We start from the raw sequence: 16,574 nt of genomic DNA, 5'->3' as shown, positions 1-16,574 counted from the left end.
CTAAAGATATGTAATGAAGGCACCAGGCAAGCTTCCCCAAGGAGAGCACTTCACAAACAAGGAGCCACCACAGAAAAGGTCCATTCCCTGGACCTCCCATGGGCAAGGCATTCTCAAATTTCTAGCCATAACTACTGTTGCAAAGAACAACTTGCATTGAATCATAGAACTTCTGTTTAGGATTCAAAAATAAGAAGGGATGGGATGTGGATTCCAGATGTTAGCAAGATGCGCTCCTGCGACCCTAAGTCTCCGCTTTCTCTCTTTGATGGATGTATCCATTCAGTCCCCAGCACATGCACAAATCACCTCATTCCCCTTCAATACTTTTGTATTTGCAATTCTGCTTTAGGGATCCTGACACAAGAAAGCTGGAGAATTGTGACTTTCACTCTAAAAAGAAAGGAACAGAGAGCTGGTCCATATGTTACATTTACCATGGGGTCAGTTAGTTCATGGTGATTTCCCCACTACACAGCCATATTACAAAGCAGAATTTACTGCATGAGTCAGGGCCATTATACTGAGTTGCCTCTTTTCCAATTCAGCTCCATGGTGACCCACTGGAAGAGGTTGGAAAACTCAGTATGTCGTGGCTCCAACTCATGTACGCCTGGGGTTGGAAGTTGGCCATGGGGGTGCAAATCCCCATGTTGAAAGTAACATATACGTTTACCCACAGAAAAAGAAATATTCTACAGACTCCTCAAGATCCCCAACACCAATTATGGTCTGCAGAAACCTGCTTTAGCTTGAAAATAATGAAGCCTCACCTTCCCAGTCCTCATGTATTCTTTTGCCTTCTCAAGATCGCCCTTCTGTTTAGCTTTGAGCGCTGCTAGTTTGTACTCCTTCTCTCTTGTCACAAGCAGTGCTCGTGTGCCAAGGTCTGGGGAATCTGAACAAGACGGCAAAACATAAAAAATCTACTATATAGCCAATAAAACATCTACTATAAACACCACGAGGACCACAGGTCCTTAGGTACCTGGGCCCACCAACCGCCCCCCCTATGGAAGAAACAAGCAGAAAAGTGGCACTTTTTTGTACATATGCAGAATAGAGATGCTGCAGGGGAAAGGGCCACACTCAAACTACTTACTGTTTTCAGAAGTGGTACTTGTTCCCAGAACACCTGAATCTGCATCCTGGCTCTGGAGATCAGGTGTGCTCACAGATAGCTCTGGATCGCTGGGGTTCTTTAATTCATGGTCTGTAGTAGAGCCTTCCTTTTCCTCCCCTTCAGGAGCAGTTATTTCATCTTGGCTGCCTGAGTCATTCAAAGGCACGGCTTGTGGAGCTGTGACAGAGCTCTTCCCGGATGCTACAGGTGGTGGCATTTCTTCCTCATTCACTTTTTTCCCTTTCTTCACTGCAGTCAGCATGGTTTCCAATGCCTAGTAGTGATTGAGTAGCAATTTCAATTATCCAGCATTGATTAAATACTTATCCCCTATATGATCATTCCAATCAAGCTGTGTCTTTCATTTGTTGACCCATGTAGTCTCCCATCCAGGTGCTCAACACATCCAGATCAGTTTAGCTTCGGCAAGATGATGGCCTCATGTACCTTCAGGCTATACCTGGGACCTCTAAGGTGCCTGGAATCTCACACTCTACAACCTTTTTGGGAACTGCAGCATTTTGCAATGCTCTGAGATCAGTGAAACACTCCAAACACACACACACACACACACACACACACACACACAATGCTAAAACTCTGTCTAGGCCAGCCTTCTCAAACTTGGTGCAATTTAGATATTCTGGGTTACAACTTCCATCAGTTCCAACCAGCATGGCTAGTGTCATGGATGATGGGAGCTGTAGTGCTATAAAGCTTTGCGATTCCTCTTCCACTGGACTGTGCAGACACTCAACAACGCGACTCTAAACTATATGGGAAAATGCAGTAGCTTTCTGACAATTCCCAATCATCAAAACAGGAAGAGAAATTGTACCCATTTTGCTGAATTTCAAGTCTTAATGATAAATAAATGAACTTTTCTGCTTTCTTCTGAAGCACAGGCACAGAAATTCAACACACAAAATAATGTCCATCCAACCAAGTGACTAGAAAACCCCAACTGCAACAAAACATCCCTAATGTAGGAATGCTACCCATTTCAATTAGTGACCTCTAGCTGAGAATCCTCACAGATCCTGTTGAATCTTCAACTCTACCAATAAGTAAGCCTGCAAGACCAATGTTTAGCTTTTATTCCCTGCCCCCAGGTATTTATTGAATACAAGATTACACCTAATTTTCCATAAACATAAATACCCTGCCTGCTGGAGCAAATAGCTTTTAAAATCAGTTCTATTTTGTATGTTATATGATAGCTATCTCTAATATCTAGAGTCTGTAAGAAAAGTTTCCATTTGAATGAACTGCTGCTTGGGAATGAGTGCTAGTGTATGACACTGTAATGATTACAATTACAACAGCAACAGCAACAAGTCTGGAGAAGATAAAATAACCTCAATTAAACTCCCACCTACTAAAGTAGTAAAAAGAAAGAAAGAGAGAACCTCATCCAGATTAACATCATGATTTCATACTAAAGAAGCATTAATGAATGTTTAATTTAATCTAGACAATTCTGTCTACACAAAGATTTTAGACAGAACATGACTAGCACTCATTTAATCTACAAAAGTGAAAAAATGAATTCTATGCCTCTGTTCTTTCCTGCATACATCTTTGCACTGAATTAATGGCTGATACTCATAGCCTGTTTTGAACAGCATTTTTCCTTCTCTGCTCAAAGGATGAGAATCTGTGGTCCCAACATACCTTCAGGCCCCGTTCATACCGTCGCACTTTGGAACTCTCGCCGGCTTCCTTTGCATTGAGTATAGCTGCCTTATAGTTAACTATCCTTTCTTCTATTGTTTGTTGCAGTCCACTGGAAGCAGCAGGCGCCATCTCAAAGAAGATAAAGGAAATGAGACCAAAAAGATGACAAGTATTCTGCTCACCAGAATTGCACTCTAAATCAGACATTCAAGTATCAGGGGCGGGGGGGGGGAACCACATTCTCTGGAACATGCACACTCAGGACTCAAGGCATAAGAGGCCGAACCACCTCCCTTGAACAGATGAGTGTCTGTTCTTCTGCAAAAATTCCACAAGTCACCTCTCAGCTTTCTGCCAAAGCAGCAGCAGAGAGGTGGGTGGGTGGAACACCTCAGGAAACATTCACAGCCACTGGGCATATTTACTCGGAAGGTCTTCGTCATTTCAGACAGAGACTGACTGCAAAGTTATTTTGAAGTATTGAAAATGTTTTCTCTATTCTGCTGTGAGCTCTCTAACGGTTTTCTTCAACATGTTTGCTTACAAAGTTCTCTCCTTCCACAGGGGGATGGAAAAATCATCAGACAATGCTACAAATTCAAGAGACTAGAAATGCCACTAGCACTTATTCACTTTACAAAAACACTCTGCCAAGAAGCTGCCAATGTAAGTAAATATTGGCAGCATTGCTCACCAAACCTAACTCTTAACAAGAACGGAACAGAGAACTCACAGAATGTGTTCAAAGGGAAGAGGCAACCAAACACAAGCCCTAAACACAACTCCAGCCAAGGAGAATGTCCTGAGGTGGTTTTGTCCAATCCTATACCGTCTATGTAGGAGAAGTGGGGAACTGGTGGCCCTCCAGATGTTGTTGAGCTTAAAGTTTCCATCATACCTGACCACAGACCATTCCAGTTGGGAGTGATGGAAGGTGGGGGTTCAGCAACCTCTGGAGGGTCACAGGTTCTCCATCCCTTGTCTACAGCCTGATTGACTACACTGTTAAAATCAACTGTCTCCAGGAGCCCAGGTCACAGCCATTGTCTCTGCTCAGTTGCCTGCATCACATTCTCACTTTCAAGGAGCTAACCAACTTCCAAGTTCATTTTAAACGAAAGCTAAACACTTTGCTATATTCCCAGTACAGAGGGCAGTTAAAAAAAAACAAAAAACCCAAAACAAAACAAAATGCAGTGCAATTCATACACTGAAGGACTTGACCTTTACATTCCTTAAAACCCAGTTTTCCAGGCTTAAAGCAAAAGCTTTCATTTACCTGTGTTGGTACATTGTTGGGCTCCTCTGTGGCTACAGAAGACTCTTCTATTGTTTCCGTCTCACATTCACCGCTTCCTCCTCCGTCTTCCTCTCCCAGGACTTCCTGCAACTCTGCCTAGAACATGAAACAGTGCAATTGTTGCTAAAGAAGAGCTACAGTACTTCTATTTTGAGCACTGCATTAATATGAACCACGGGGTACTTTCCACTGCTATCATTCAAAGGTGGGGCCCGGAAATCTCTTATTTAGAATCAAAGAGCATTCTTCTTAATGCCAAACCAACTGCACTTTTTTCTTTACAAAAATTCACTGTTGTGTGTGAACAAGGCTGCCTTATTTATGTTCATCTGTGGCAGCTTTCTATCAGAGATTAACAGCTTCATGTAAAACCTACATGCTGTTCAAGCGATGCTCCACATTTTAGCTAATTTGAATTGGCAGCAAAATAATTCCAGATAAACCTTGAATGTGTGTGTGGTTTACGGATGGGTAGAATTGTGCTGTGATTGTAAACTTCCTGTATGCCTTTTAAGGGCCCCTTAGGCAACCAGGAACTTGCACGGTTCTGAAGAACACACATCTATGAAGAACTCTACAGCCTGTAAAGCAAACAAAGGCCACAATCTTGCATACAATTATGTCCCAGTGAAGTCCTATGGGACTTAACCAAGCACAATGGTATTTTTTATTTCATAATGTTATTTATATACTAGGTAAAGGTAAAGGGACCCCTGACCATCAGGTCCAGTCGTGTCCGACTCTGGGGTTGCGGCGCTCTTCTCGCTCTATAGGCCAAGGGAGCCAGCATTTGTCCGCAGACAGCTTCCAGGTCATGTGGCCAGCATGACAAAGCCGCTTCTGGTGAACCAGAGCAGCGCATGGAAACGCCGTTTACCTTCCCGCTAGAGTGGTACCTATTTATCTACTTGCACTTTGACGTGCTTTCAAACTGCTAGGTGGTCAGGAGCAGGGACCGAGCAACGGGAGCTCACCCCATGGCAGGGATTCGAACTGCCGACCTTCCAATCAGCAAGCCCTAGGCTCTGTGGTTTAACCCACAGCGCCACCTGGGTCCCATTTATATACTACTTGACTGTAAAAACAAAACAAAACAAAACATCAAAGTGGTTTTGTACACAAGACTGTAGTAAAAGTTCTTATATACCAGCTTTCTTGATATGCCTGAATTCCAAATCTGGAAACTCCAAAAACTGCAGTTGTTGAGAGAAAACATTACTTTTCAAGAGGCCTTAATAATGTTCCAGTGATTACGACATTATATTCATTTGATTAAGATTTCCTCCCGCCTCTCCCAGCCTTGTGTTAAAGAATATGGAAATGATTTTAATATAAGGATCATGTGTGGTAGGTCACAATCACTTTAGGGGGTGCAAAGCAGTTCTAAAAACAACTCCCAAGAGAAATACCATATTGGCCTGAATAGAAGCCACACTCCCCCCCCCCAAATTCTGACTGTGAAAAGTTAAAGTGTGGCTTATCTTTGCGACCTTACAAAAATTGGCTTTTACAATATTGCTGCTGAAACAGACATATGGTAAAACGGAACGGGTGTGAGTGCCTGCATAATATTAAGGAAGCAGCTTATATTCGAGTATTATCTTTTTTTTCCCTTTTCCCCGCATGTATTTTAAAGGTGCGGTTTATATTCGGGTACAGCTTATATTCAGGCCAATACGGTAGTAAGTTTTCAGCCTTATTTCCCCAGGATCCTCAAGAAACATCCTTGTGAGTGGGTCTTGGTGCACATGAAGTTCATCAGTAGTACTGCCAGATGCTACTATCTCTTCAAACATTATGGAACAACTTCTAAATTTAATTCACCTGCAGCCCAGTTCAAACCTCAGGAATGTCACAGTTTCTTTTCCAGACAAGTTTCTTCTTTCCCCTCTGGCAGCTACAAACAGACACCACTTCTGCTCCAGCCTGAGGAAACAGAGCCAGTACCAAGCAGGAAAGGTGAAACCCACACACCTGCCGTTGCTCTCTGGAAAGTTCTGAGCTCTAATGGTTACAGACAATTACTAGGAAGAACTGCTTGCACCTCCTTTCAGTGTTCCAGACCCACAAGAATTTGGAGTGTTATCACATGCAGTCTTTCCTATAAGGGGACGGTGCCTCTTCCTTTACACCAAGAAAAACAGCCTTGCAATGGAATCCCATATATACCAAAAGTTCGGTATCTTCTTCCAGACCTTCATCATCATCTTCATCCAAGTCCTTCATGCACTCAGCGGCCATCTTTTCAATATGATCCATAGGCAGGGGAGCTGGAGAACACAATTAAAAAGGAGATCCTAAGGGAGGAACCCTAAGGTTCAGACAAACAATTACAGGGACCCTAACATTGTGGCAGGTTTTTAAAAGACTTTTCTTCATCTTGGCCACTTTGTTGGTTTTAGCCAGTAAAAAATTAAAAGACATTAAGTAGTTATAACTAAACTTTCTATCACGTTGCTTTCCTTCTTTTTGTAGGGATCATGAAACTGGTTACTGTGGGTATCAAGTTTTTGGACTTCATGTTTTTGTTGTTGATGATTTTGTTTCAGGGTGCAAGGAGAGAAATTGCTTCCCCCCCCACTGCAGATACTTCCTTCTCCCATGGCTTTTCTGAAGGGGTGTGTGTGTGTGTGTGTTTGTGTTTGTGTGTGTGTGTGAGAGAGAGAGAGTAACATGGTCATTCGAGGAATGTTAACTGTTGTTATTACACAACAGAATGTTTGAATGTGAGTACATAATCAATATTGTATGATGTGGTGAGAAAGAATGGCTGTGCTCTCTTAAATTTTCTGTTAAACTATGTACCGTGGCAGGCAAGTTGTGACTGGCACCCAAATTCAAAAGGTGCCCACTGGTCCAAAAAGGTTGGCGACCGCTGTTCTGTACGAATCCTAAGCTATTATAGGAAATGAAGTTTCAACAGTCAATTTAGGAAATAAACCTGGCCAACAAAAACACATCTTCAGCAAACCAGGCCTGGACCTCACCCCAAAACCAAGAGTCTTTGAAAATGAAAGTAAACTTGGCATAAATCTTGCTATAGGATGGGAGGAGAGGAGAGGAGGAAGGAGGAGAGGGGAGTGTACATGCCTGACACGAGGCTCGCTTATGTAGCACTAAAACCCCTGATTTCTGGTTTGTGCATAACATTAGGACAGGGTGAAAGAGAAACCAAATGCTGTGAGAGAAGCAAAGCAGAGTGTGCAATGGACATATTCTAGGTTGTGCTAAACCATGGGTTAGTGTTCTGTATGAAACAGCCTATTGTGTAACACAGTGATCTTTCAAAGTTTTCATCCAGAAGTACAAAGATACATGGCCACACAATGCTATTTTGACTTAGACCTAATCTTCCAAGTAGCATAGGATCTCTGTATTGCATGTAACAATGTCAAAATGCAACTTGTGGAGGACTACATCCATGCTACCCTTGTGGTACCTTGCCTAAGGAATTTGTCTGTCTTTCTCAAATCCATCTTCTGCCCTCATTATACCACCTGCAGGATGGGGTGGCAGAGTGATTATACATAGGTTGTTTTTTGTTTAAAGCGATTATCATTTATGAAGCATTTTTGATGTGAAAAGTGCACTACAGGTCAGGTCTTTTTTGTCTCCACCAGAAGCCTGGGACACAGTGACTTTATGGTCCTTCTACAAATGGGGAATGCAGGATAGCAAGAAACTAACTTTGGCTGAGCAGGGATATAAAACCTGGTCCTCAACAATCTATTTTCTAGCCCAATGACTCTGCTGAATGATCACTATTAAATCATTTCAGTGTCAGTCCACTCCTCTTCTGTTATCTTTTAAACTCTCAGTCATGAGTCTTAAAGGTTGTATATATAGCTCATCCCCTCCCACTTTTGTATCATCATCTCCTTCATCATGCTCAGCCATCTGCCCAATTTTCTTTTTCAACTGCTCTATTTGACTCCAATTGCTCACTTCACTGTTTGTTACTATAGCTTCCACACCAATTTCAGCCTGTCTCATTCTGCATCACTACAGAAGTATAAAATTAAAACAACAAGGAAGGCAAGCAAGGAGATATACAAGTCCAACACCATTCTCATTCATATATATATATATATATATATATATATATATATATATATATATATATACACACACACACACACACACACACACACACATATACACACACATATATGTATATGTATATATGTATGCATATGCTCTCCTGCATATATATATAACTTGAATTATTGTTTTACAAATGAGTGGTCTCTGTTTTAATAGTGACTGGTTAGTCTTACTCCCTTCTTAGCCTTTTTTACATGATGAGGCTAGTTTACCTTTGTTGTGCATTATTTAGCTTCTCTGAGGTTTTTTTAAAAATTGAATTTGTTTGTACTGTTCTATGTTTGTTTATATTATTCTATGCTTAAGCTTCACTTCTGTTTTACACTTAGCTGTTACATGTCATACAAAGAACTTGTATTACTAGAAACCCGGCAAAAGTAAGTAAGTAAGTAAGTAAGTAAATAAGAACATCTGATTGTACTGTCACAATAACATATAACAACATATGCATCATAATTCTTCAGGTTACTAATTTCCACCATGTCTGAACAAGAGGAGCTTTATTTTCTCATTCTGATTTGCTCCCTACAGATCCAGTTACAAAATTAGGCTGCAATCCTCTCCCCGGAATGAAGAACTCAAAGGGCTTTACTTTTCAGCAGACATGTAGCAGTATACCAAAGTTGGGAAAATTAAGGCCCGGGGTCAAATACAGCCCTCAGGACTCTCCCCAGGCCACACCCTTTACTGACCCTCCTCAAGGGCTTTTGATTGGCTGGAATGCATCCTTGAACTGTGATAACACCTCTTGCTTACCTGGAAGGGGGGGATTAGGGGCAAGGCAGGTAGAAACCTCTGTCTTTTGCATGGTTGCATGTCTATAAAGTTCAGAGTTACACCTGTTGCTCCATTCATTTTTGCCTCTGGTCCCACCCACCACCCTAGAAGACTGCCTATGAGGGAATGTAGCTCGCAGGCTGCAAAAGGTTCCCCATCCCTGATGTACAGGATTGTACAGTACTGCAAAAAAAAAATCCATCATGTGTATGGGCTCTTAATTATCAGTTGCATCGCAAAGGCAAAAAGTACAAATTACCTTAAACAATTCAAAGTTTCCAGTGCACATGCTTACTTTTTCCTTTAGGTTTTGTTTTCCCAGCAGGCAAATTCTCTCCAGTGATAGCAGCTAGTTCTGCTTCTAGGTCCCCGTCATCCTCCAGATCTAGCATCATCTCTTCAGGATTGAACTCTACGAAAAGTCCCAACTGATGCCAAAAGAGAAACCAGCTCAGTGAGGAGGCTTAAGACAACGGCCATATAATCTCCATGTTACTTACAATGGTCATTCATCAGAAGTACCAGCACAGGTGTTGTTTGCTCTGAACCAAGGCTTTGTTACCTTCTTTGCCCTGGCCTCAGCCCTAGATTATAAAAATGAAGATCACCTGCCCAGAGATTTGTTAAAGATTTCCAGATCACATGAGCTCTACAATGATGTTGTCATGTTGACAAACTGAAGCTACCAAATTCAAGTTTGAAGAAAAAGCTCAAGTTATGTGCCAAGATTACGTTTACAGTATTATGCATATATATTTTCGAGTTCCCCAACTCAAAAATATATATGCATTTTAAACATTGTTGTGTTCTTTACAACCAGCCAAATTTCAGACAGAATATAAGCAATTGGAACAACTGAATTACAGTACATTACTGACATTACTGGAGTTAAGAGTTAAAACATAGGATTGATATTATAGCCAAAACATAGATGTAAACAAACAATTAAGATTATACACAGATTTTAATAAGCTTTGAAAATAAATAGATGTAAACCTTTGTATTCTTTATCCATTACATTTATTATGCTGTAATTCTGCTCTGAGGAGCTTATGGTGTACATAATTTAACTTTCAACATTTATCCTCACAAAAACCCTGGGAATCAGGTTAGGCTGAGATACAGTGATTGGCCCAGAAAGCTTCATGGCTGAGGGGTAGTTTGAATCTCGTCCAACACTCTGATTAGAACTGGATCTCAGTTGGAGTGCTTTTTTTTGTAGAATTGGATTTTTGGTCATTGTTAAGTATGAGTCTGTTCGGAAAAGAACAGTGTACCAATAAGGAAAGTCATACGTGATAGGAAATTGCATTTTTTTGGTCGTGGGAGATGGGAGAAGACACTGGTGTCTATTACACACTTTACCTTAATTTGAAATAGAGATCTCTCTATAACAGAAACGTCTAGAAATATAGTTTAAAAATCAAAACATGTTGGGAGTCTCAGAATTCTGCATCAGCTCTCAGATTCCACTGAACTTCATGTATCTTAAGACCCCTTCAAGGCATCACATTCCAGGGAACTGACTACTTGTAGGGGTGCACTAGCTCCCCTCCCCCGCCAACCCTGTTTTTGTCACCTTCCAACTTGTAGGCTGTGACTATCTAAGGTGGGGAGCCTCTCAGATCCATTAAGTGCCACCTATTTTGGAAACACCGACACAAAAGGAGGCTCCCCACTGCAGACTGTCACCTTCCATGAAATGGAAAGACCCAAAATCGGGGAGAGAGATAGAGCACCCATCCATGCTGCCCCCTCTCACTTGGTAACTTGTGGGATGCAATGCCTGAAGATGGCTTAGGTGTGCCATTGATGTGTAAGTTACCAGGCTTACCTGAGCGTACTTTCATTCTAACATCAGAAAACTGGCAAATTGAAACTTCTGCAAGTTCACAAGGTACTATCCATCATCTATTGTATCCAGGGAACTTAAAAGTCTTTTATAGAAATCTAAACAACATACAAGTTGTCACAGATAAATTTCTACATGCCCAGTTTTGTTCTAAAACATAAAAACATACTTGATTTTATAATCCTCTGCCTGACACAAATCTAGTAGTCTAAAAGCACTACAAAAAATAAATGGATGGGATCCAACTAATGAGTCCCATCAGCAGAAGCTTGTGCAATAAGTCTCCCCTCTCCGGTCCCCAAATTGGCTGGGGTGGGGTGGGGTTGGAGAACCTATGGAATGGCACACAGGGTGAGGAAGCGAGCCAAATGCTTGAGCTGATGGAACAATTGGAAAATCATGACACTGAATTCCTCCCATTATCTCTTCAACCTTTCAGTCATAACGCAAGGGAAATAGAGAGAAATAATATTTATGATGAATAGCTGCTTTTGATCCACCGCTCGGATGCCAAAGCAACCCAAAGAAATGAACACAATTGTAAGTTTTGAGTTGCCTGTATGGAGCAACAGCAAATGTAGTAACTCTTTTGGACACCCCCTGCCCCCCGGATATCTGAGACCCAACGTTTGTTTGTTTGTTTGTTTGTTTACTGGACAAAATGAATATACCACTTGATTGCAAGAAAAGCTCTAAGCAGTTTACAAAAACATAAAATAAAACATTTAAATTCTCACACACAAAAATGTATGTTTTGAAATCTGAAAGCTGATGGGTTAAAATCCACAGCAGCTAAAAACTGATAAAACACATATAACTTCTACATGTGCGGGCAGGCGTCTCTGAACAAAAATGTTTAAAGCAGGAGGTGAAAAGAATACAGGGAAGGCACTTGCATGGTGTCAACAGGCAATATGTTCCAAAGTGTAGGTGCTGACGCACTAAAATATCTACAGTATTTGTTATGTGGCCCCTGTAACAGTGCCTGTTAATAATCCTAGATCAGTGGCTTTCAGATCCCTGGGTTTGCTCTGAAGTTCATCAAGTGTTCCACGATGGGAAGATCAGTAACACAAGACAAGCTCCTGTGAAAGACAGTTTGCCCACCACTATCTATCGTTGCTTGCAATAGCCAGGCATGGGGAATGCTGGATTCACTCTCAAACAGTAAGGCCCTGCCGATCTGGCAAGTTCCACGAGTGAAATGAGTGTGTGCTTTCCTTTATTCTACGATAGAACCCACGAAAACAAAAAACAAGATCCGTTTCCTTGATATGATGCTGCTGTGTCAATAGGGCTCCCATCTAGCTTGTGAAAGCTAACAAAAACACATACCACAGTGGTTAACAACAAAACAAAAAGTTTGTTGTTGCCCGTTTCCTACCTGTCAACATAAGGAGGAAGTTGCATTCAAGATTATTATTCTTTTAAAAATCATCTAGTACCAAGCCATCTTGCAAACAGATTCTCTGAAGGCTTGCTCTGATTTACTCTGGAAAACACAGAAGGGTATATCCCGATTTGGGTGCTGACCCACATCACATAAGGAGGGAGAAGAGGAACACACTCACTGTCCTTGTCCAAATCATTACATCCTCACTTCCTGGCTTCACTGCTGTGAGTGCATTGAAGTAGATAAGTCTGTAGGGCCAGTATGGTGTAGTGGTTAAAGCACTGGACTAGGACCTGGGATACCAGAGTTCAATTCCCTGCTCAGCCATGAAGCTCAATGGGTGAGTGTGGGCCAGTTGCAGTATCTCAGCATAACCTACCTCACAGGGTTGTTGTGCAGATAACATGGGAAGGAAGAGAAGCATGTATGCCACCTTGATCTCCTTGGAGGAAATGTGGGATATAAAAATTTAACAATAAAAATAAAGCCTGAAGCAGGTAGCTTGCTCTATTCATATAAGCTCCCAATGCAATTTCCAGTCATGACAGTGCACAGCTCTAAATCGTTGGTTTGATGGTTTGCTTTTGGCACTTCTACCCTGCAGCACTGCTTCCTTCTTCTTTTCTAATCAGTGTTTTGAAACCCTTTGACTCGTAAAGGGTTCAGATCTTGCAACTGGCTTGGAAATGTGACACTTTTCCTTTTCGCATGCGGACTCCCTTTCATAAGGATCACATTCTAGATAAACAAGACCTGTTCTCTCTTCCACAAGGCTAGGCTGGCTAGCAAGTTTGGAAGGTTCTGCTTTCCTTCTGCAGCATGCAATGTCTCCTACTTGCATGGATGAGTTTGTTCAGCTAGCACTTTTCTAAACCATACGTGTTCTTTGATCATGGTGCATAGTGTCCTGGGTGCATAAGCCAATCTGTGGGAAACTGGCAGGTCCTGTTTCATAGAGGAGGTTGCCCTGGGCAGCATTGTGGCACCTCTCAGCTCTGATTCCATATGTATTTGCTTTTAAGTACTAACTACTTTTGCCCTCTTCATTTATTATATGAACACTCGTACCTAAGTTACCTGTTTGGCCTGAGTGATATATCGCCCAGGAGCAAACCGTGATGTCAGCTCCACTCAGTGATATATCAATGGTGAAACTACCACCGGTCCTGAGTCCCTCTGCTAGCAGCATCCGCTAGAGTTCCTTCCTCCAGCGGTGCTGCTAGCAGAGGGACTCAAGAACGGTGGCGATTTCACCAGTGACATATCACTGAGTGAAACTGCCACTGCACTCTGTGAGGCACCGATACAGCTTGTTCCTCCTTCTGCATCTTTAAACTGCTTGACTGAGGAGTGTGCAGCTGCCCTTACCTCAGCCGAGCAGTTTAAGGAGCCCCCAGCCTGGCTCCCGTGAGCTGGCGGTGGGGTGGGGGCTCCGTGAAACCGCTTAGCTGAGGGGAGTGCAGTTGCTGCTGCTATCGCCCAGCTCTATTACCTGTAACACGCAACAGCAACACTTCTTTAGATTGCGGAGCAATCGCCCGGCACTACCAGGAAGACTTATGACAACAGAGAAGGAAACCAAGTTTGTTCAGTAGGTGTCAAACATTCCAACTTTCTGTTTGCTTCTCTCAAAGGGCTGCTGCTTGCTCCTTAAACTACCCTGCATCTTAATGTTTCCCCAGCATCCAAGAGCTGGCAGGAAATTCTGATGGGAACTTAAAAGGCTAATCAGACAATGACTCATCAGGTCACAAGGCACAGACTTCAAGGATAAAGCACCTAGCAGAGGTACAGTTTTTCGTAAGAAGTATTGGCTGGACATCTGTCAGACCTGGTTTAATTCTAAGGAAGCCTACCATTGCAAAGTACAGGACAGATGAGATACTTGTATAATTCAAGTCTTTATGGAGCAAAATCTGCAAGTGAATTCCTGATGCAACTCAAATATGGGTAATCAAAGGCACTGCTTCTCCATTCTTACAGATACCAAAGTACAACACACTCCAAAGAATCTTTGAATCGTAGTAACACAACAACTTGTGCTAAGCAAATGGACTTAAAGTTTAAACTGTTCTAACAAGTGCATACAGAATTGGAAGAAGACATGTGTATATATATACCTGTTTTGCAGCAGCAGCTGCCTGTCCTTTCACCTGGGGGCTTTTCTTGGGTCTTCTGCCAAGCATCTTGGCTTATGGTTTTGCTGAGTCCACAAAAGTTACCTACAGACAATAATACCCAAACAACAGACAAGAACAGCATTCTCAATTAGAACATGGAAACTACCTTGACTGGAAACAAGGTCAAAAAGATACAAGCTTGATACAGTGGTGCCCCGCTAGACGAATGCCTCGCTAGACGAAAAACTCGCTAGACGAAGGCATTCGTCTAGCAGAAGGCTGCCCCGCAAGACGAATTTGTCTATGGAGCTGCCTCGCAAGACGAATTTTTTTTTCGTCTAGCGAAAACCGCGGTTTGCATTGCTGCTTCGCTAGACAAAAAAACCGCTAGACGAAAATATTCGCAGAACGAATTATTTTCGTCTAGCGGGGCACCACTGTATTCAGGTAACTTGCCACTGTGGATTTCTACATGTTGATCCCATTATATTTTACAAAATGTATGAAAATAAATCTTTAATTTAAAAAAAATGATACCAGCTTGTTGCCATCATCTGCTAGCTATTATTCCAGCAGGCAGTTTATCATTCTCTCCCACATACCACTTTCCTATATCCAATATATGAGTGGAAAAGCATGTCACTTTGGTTTCTAGAAGATCTTTATAGCCTAGGCTTCCCTACCCCAAAATAGATGGAAACAAGTCACTGCTACCACCTAGATTATGGCCACCCAACAGTTAATAAAATAAAATAATGAAGGGCATACTTAATCTCAACATTGTCTATAAACCATATCCACTGAGCAGGAAGTCCTGCCAACAGACTACAGTGGTACCTTGGTTTATGAACTTAAACCGAAACTGTTCTTAAACCGAGGCGCGCTTTCCCTAATGAGGCCTCCCGCCGCTGGTGCCCTTCCACTATTCGGATTCCGTTCTTAGACTGAGGTAAAGTTCGCAAACCGGGACACTACTTCCAGTTTTGCGGAGTTTGTAAACTGAATCGTTCTTAAACTGAGGTACCACTGTATTCCCAGATTTTGGGGTGCGTGGCAAGGACAGAAGTGGGGTTATAGCTCAATAGTAGTAGAGCACTTTTTGGGCATACATTTAGTACTGAGGTTCAATAATTCACTAATTCAAACCAGTAACATTTTACTTCAAAATAAGAAACTTCCTCCCCAATGAGGGGATTGGTTAAAAAAAGAAGCTGAAAAGCAAAGTGAAGAGGGTCAAATCTCTTTAAAATGCTTTAGGTTGTTCAAAACCACCAAAACAGAAGCTCATTCAGAATGTATACCTCGAATCAAGGAAGGTGCCAAGAGGATGCTGAGGTGTGCAGAGTCAAGGAAGCCATTAAAGCAAGGCGGCTTCCTTTAGAAAATGGAACTCTTGTCCAAAATAGAAGAACAAAAAGAAGAAGAAGAAGAGTTTGGATTTGATATCCCACTTTTCACTACCCGAAGGAGTCTCAAAGCAGCTAACATTCTTCTTTCCCTTCCTCCCCCACAACAAACACTCTGTGAGGTGAGTGGGGCTGAGAGACTTCAGAGAAGTGTGACTAGCCCAAGGTCAACCAGCAGCTGCATGTGGAGGAGTGGAGACACGAACCCGGTTCCCCAGATTACGAGTCTACTGCTCTTAACCACTACACACACCTTGGAAAAAGAATTTCAAGTGGAAAGCAATGCATGCAAAAAGGAATGGAAGGAGCACATTGCTAAAAAAGCAAAGACTAACTATGAGAAAAAGCATTGAAATGCATTAATAGCAGGAGACTGGTTTATTTATTATTATAATTATATTTCTATCCTGCCTTTCCCCCCGGACATGACTCAAGGCAGCTAAGGAGACAGCTTGACCTTTGTAAATACTTCATGAATTTTTAATATATTTTCATGTATTTTTAATCTTTGTTGGAAGCCGCCCAGAGTGGCTGGGGAAACCCAGCCAGATGGGCAGGTTACAAATATATTATTATTATTATTATTATTATTATTATTATTATTATTATTATGACAAAGGAGTCAAAGGTGTACTAAAGGAGGAAAATGAACAGTTCTCCTAGAAAGTGGAGCCCCCCAAGGATCAGTATTGGATTCTGTGCTTTTTAACTTCTTCATTAGTGATCAAGAGGAAGGTATGAACAGTGAGGTAACTAAGTTTGCCGATATCAAATTGTTCAAGGCTGTTAAAATTAGAAAGGATTGCAAGGAGCTCCAAAAGG

The 16,574-nt window shown here is 41.9% G+C and overlaps 1 protein-coding gene across 2 annotated transcripts in view; it reads right to left on the bottom strand.

Annotated features, from left to right (window-relative positions):
* The window catches only part of CC2D1B (coiled-coil and C2 domain containing 1B), a 40,421-nt gene that overhangs the window by 22,027 nt on the left and 1,820 nt on the right, over nt 1–16,574 (bottom strand). For both annotated transcript variants that reach the window (XM_033152139.1, XM_033152140.1), the window contains exons 2-8: nt 14,347–14,448; nt 9,277–9,409; nt 6,270–6,370; nt 4,080–4,196; nt 2,798–2,929; nt 1,103–1,397; nt 774–898 (exon numbers count right to left, since the gene is read on the bottom strand). In XM_033152139.1, coding sequence (XP_033008030.1) covers nt 774–898; nt 1,103–1,397; nt 2,798–2,929; nt 4,080–4,196; nt 6,270–6,370; nt 9,277–9,409; nt 14,347–14,412 — 969 coding nt within the window. In that variant the 5' untranslated portion in view covers nt 14,413–14,448. The remainder of the gene's footprint in view (nt 1–773; nt 899–1,102; nt 1,398–2,797; nt 2,930–4,079; nt 4,197–6,269; nt 6,371–9,276; nt 9,410–14,346; nt 14,449–16,574) is intronic.

This window comes from Lacerta agilis, chromosome 6 (assembly GCF_009819535.1).
Source record: "Lacerta agilis isolate rLacAgi1 chromosome 6, rLacAgi1.pri, whole genome shotgun sequence".
Classification (NCBI taxonomy): domain Eukaryota; kingdom Metazoa; phylum Chordata; class Lepidosauria; order Squamata; family Lacertidae; genus Lacerta; species Lacerta agilis.
The sequence above is the reverse complement of the archived record's forward strand: the minus strand, read 5'-3'. Positions and strand labels throughout refer to the sequence as shown.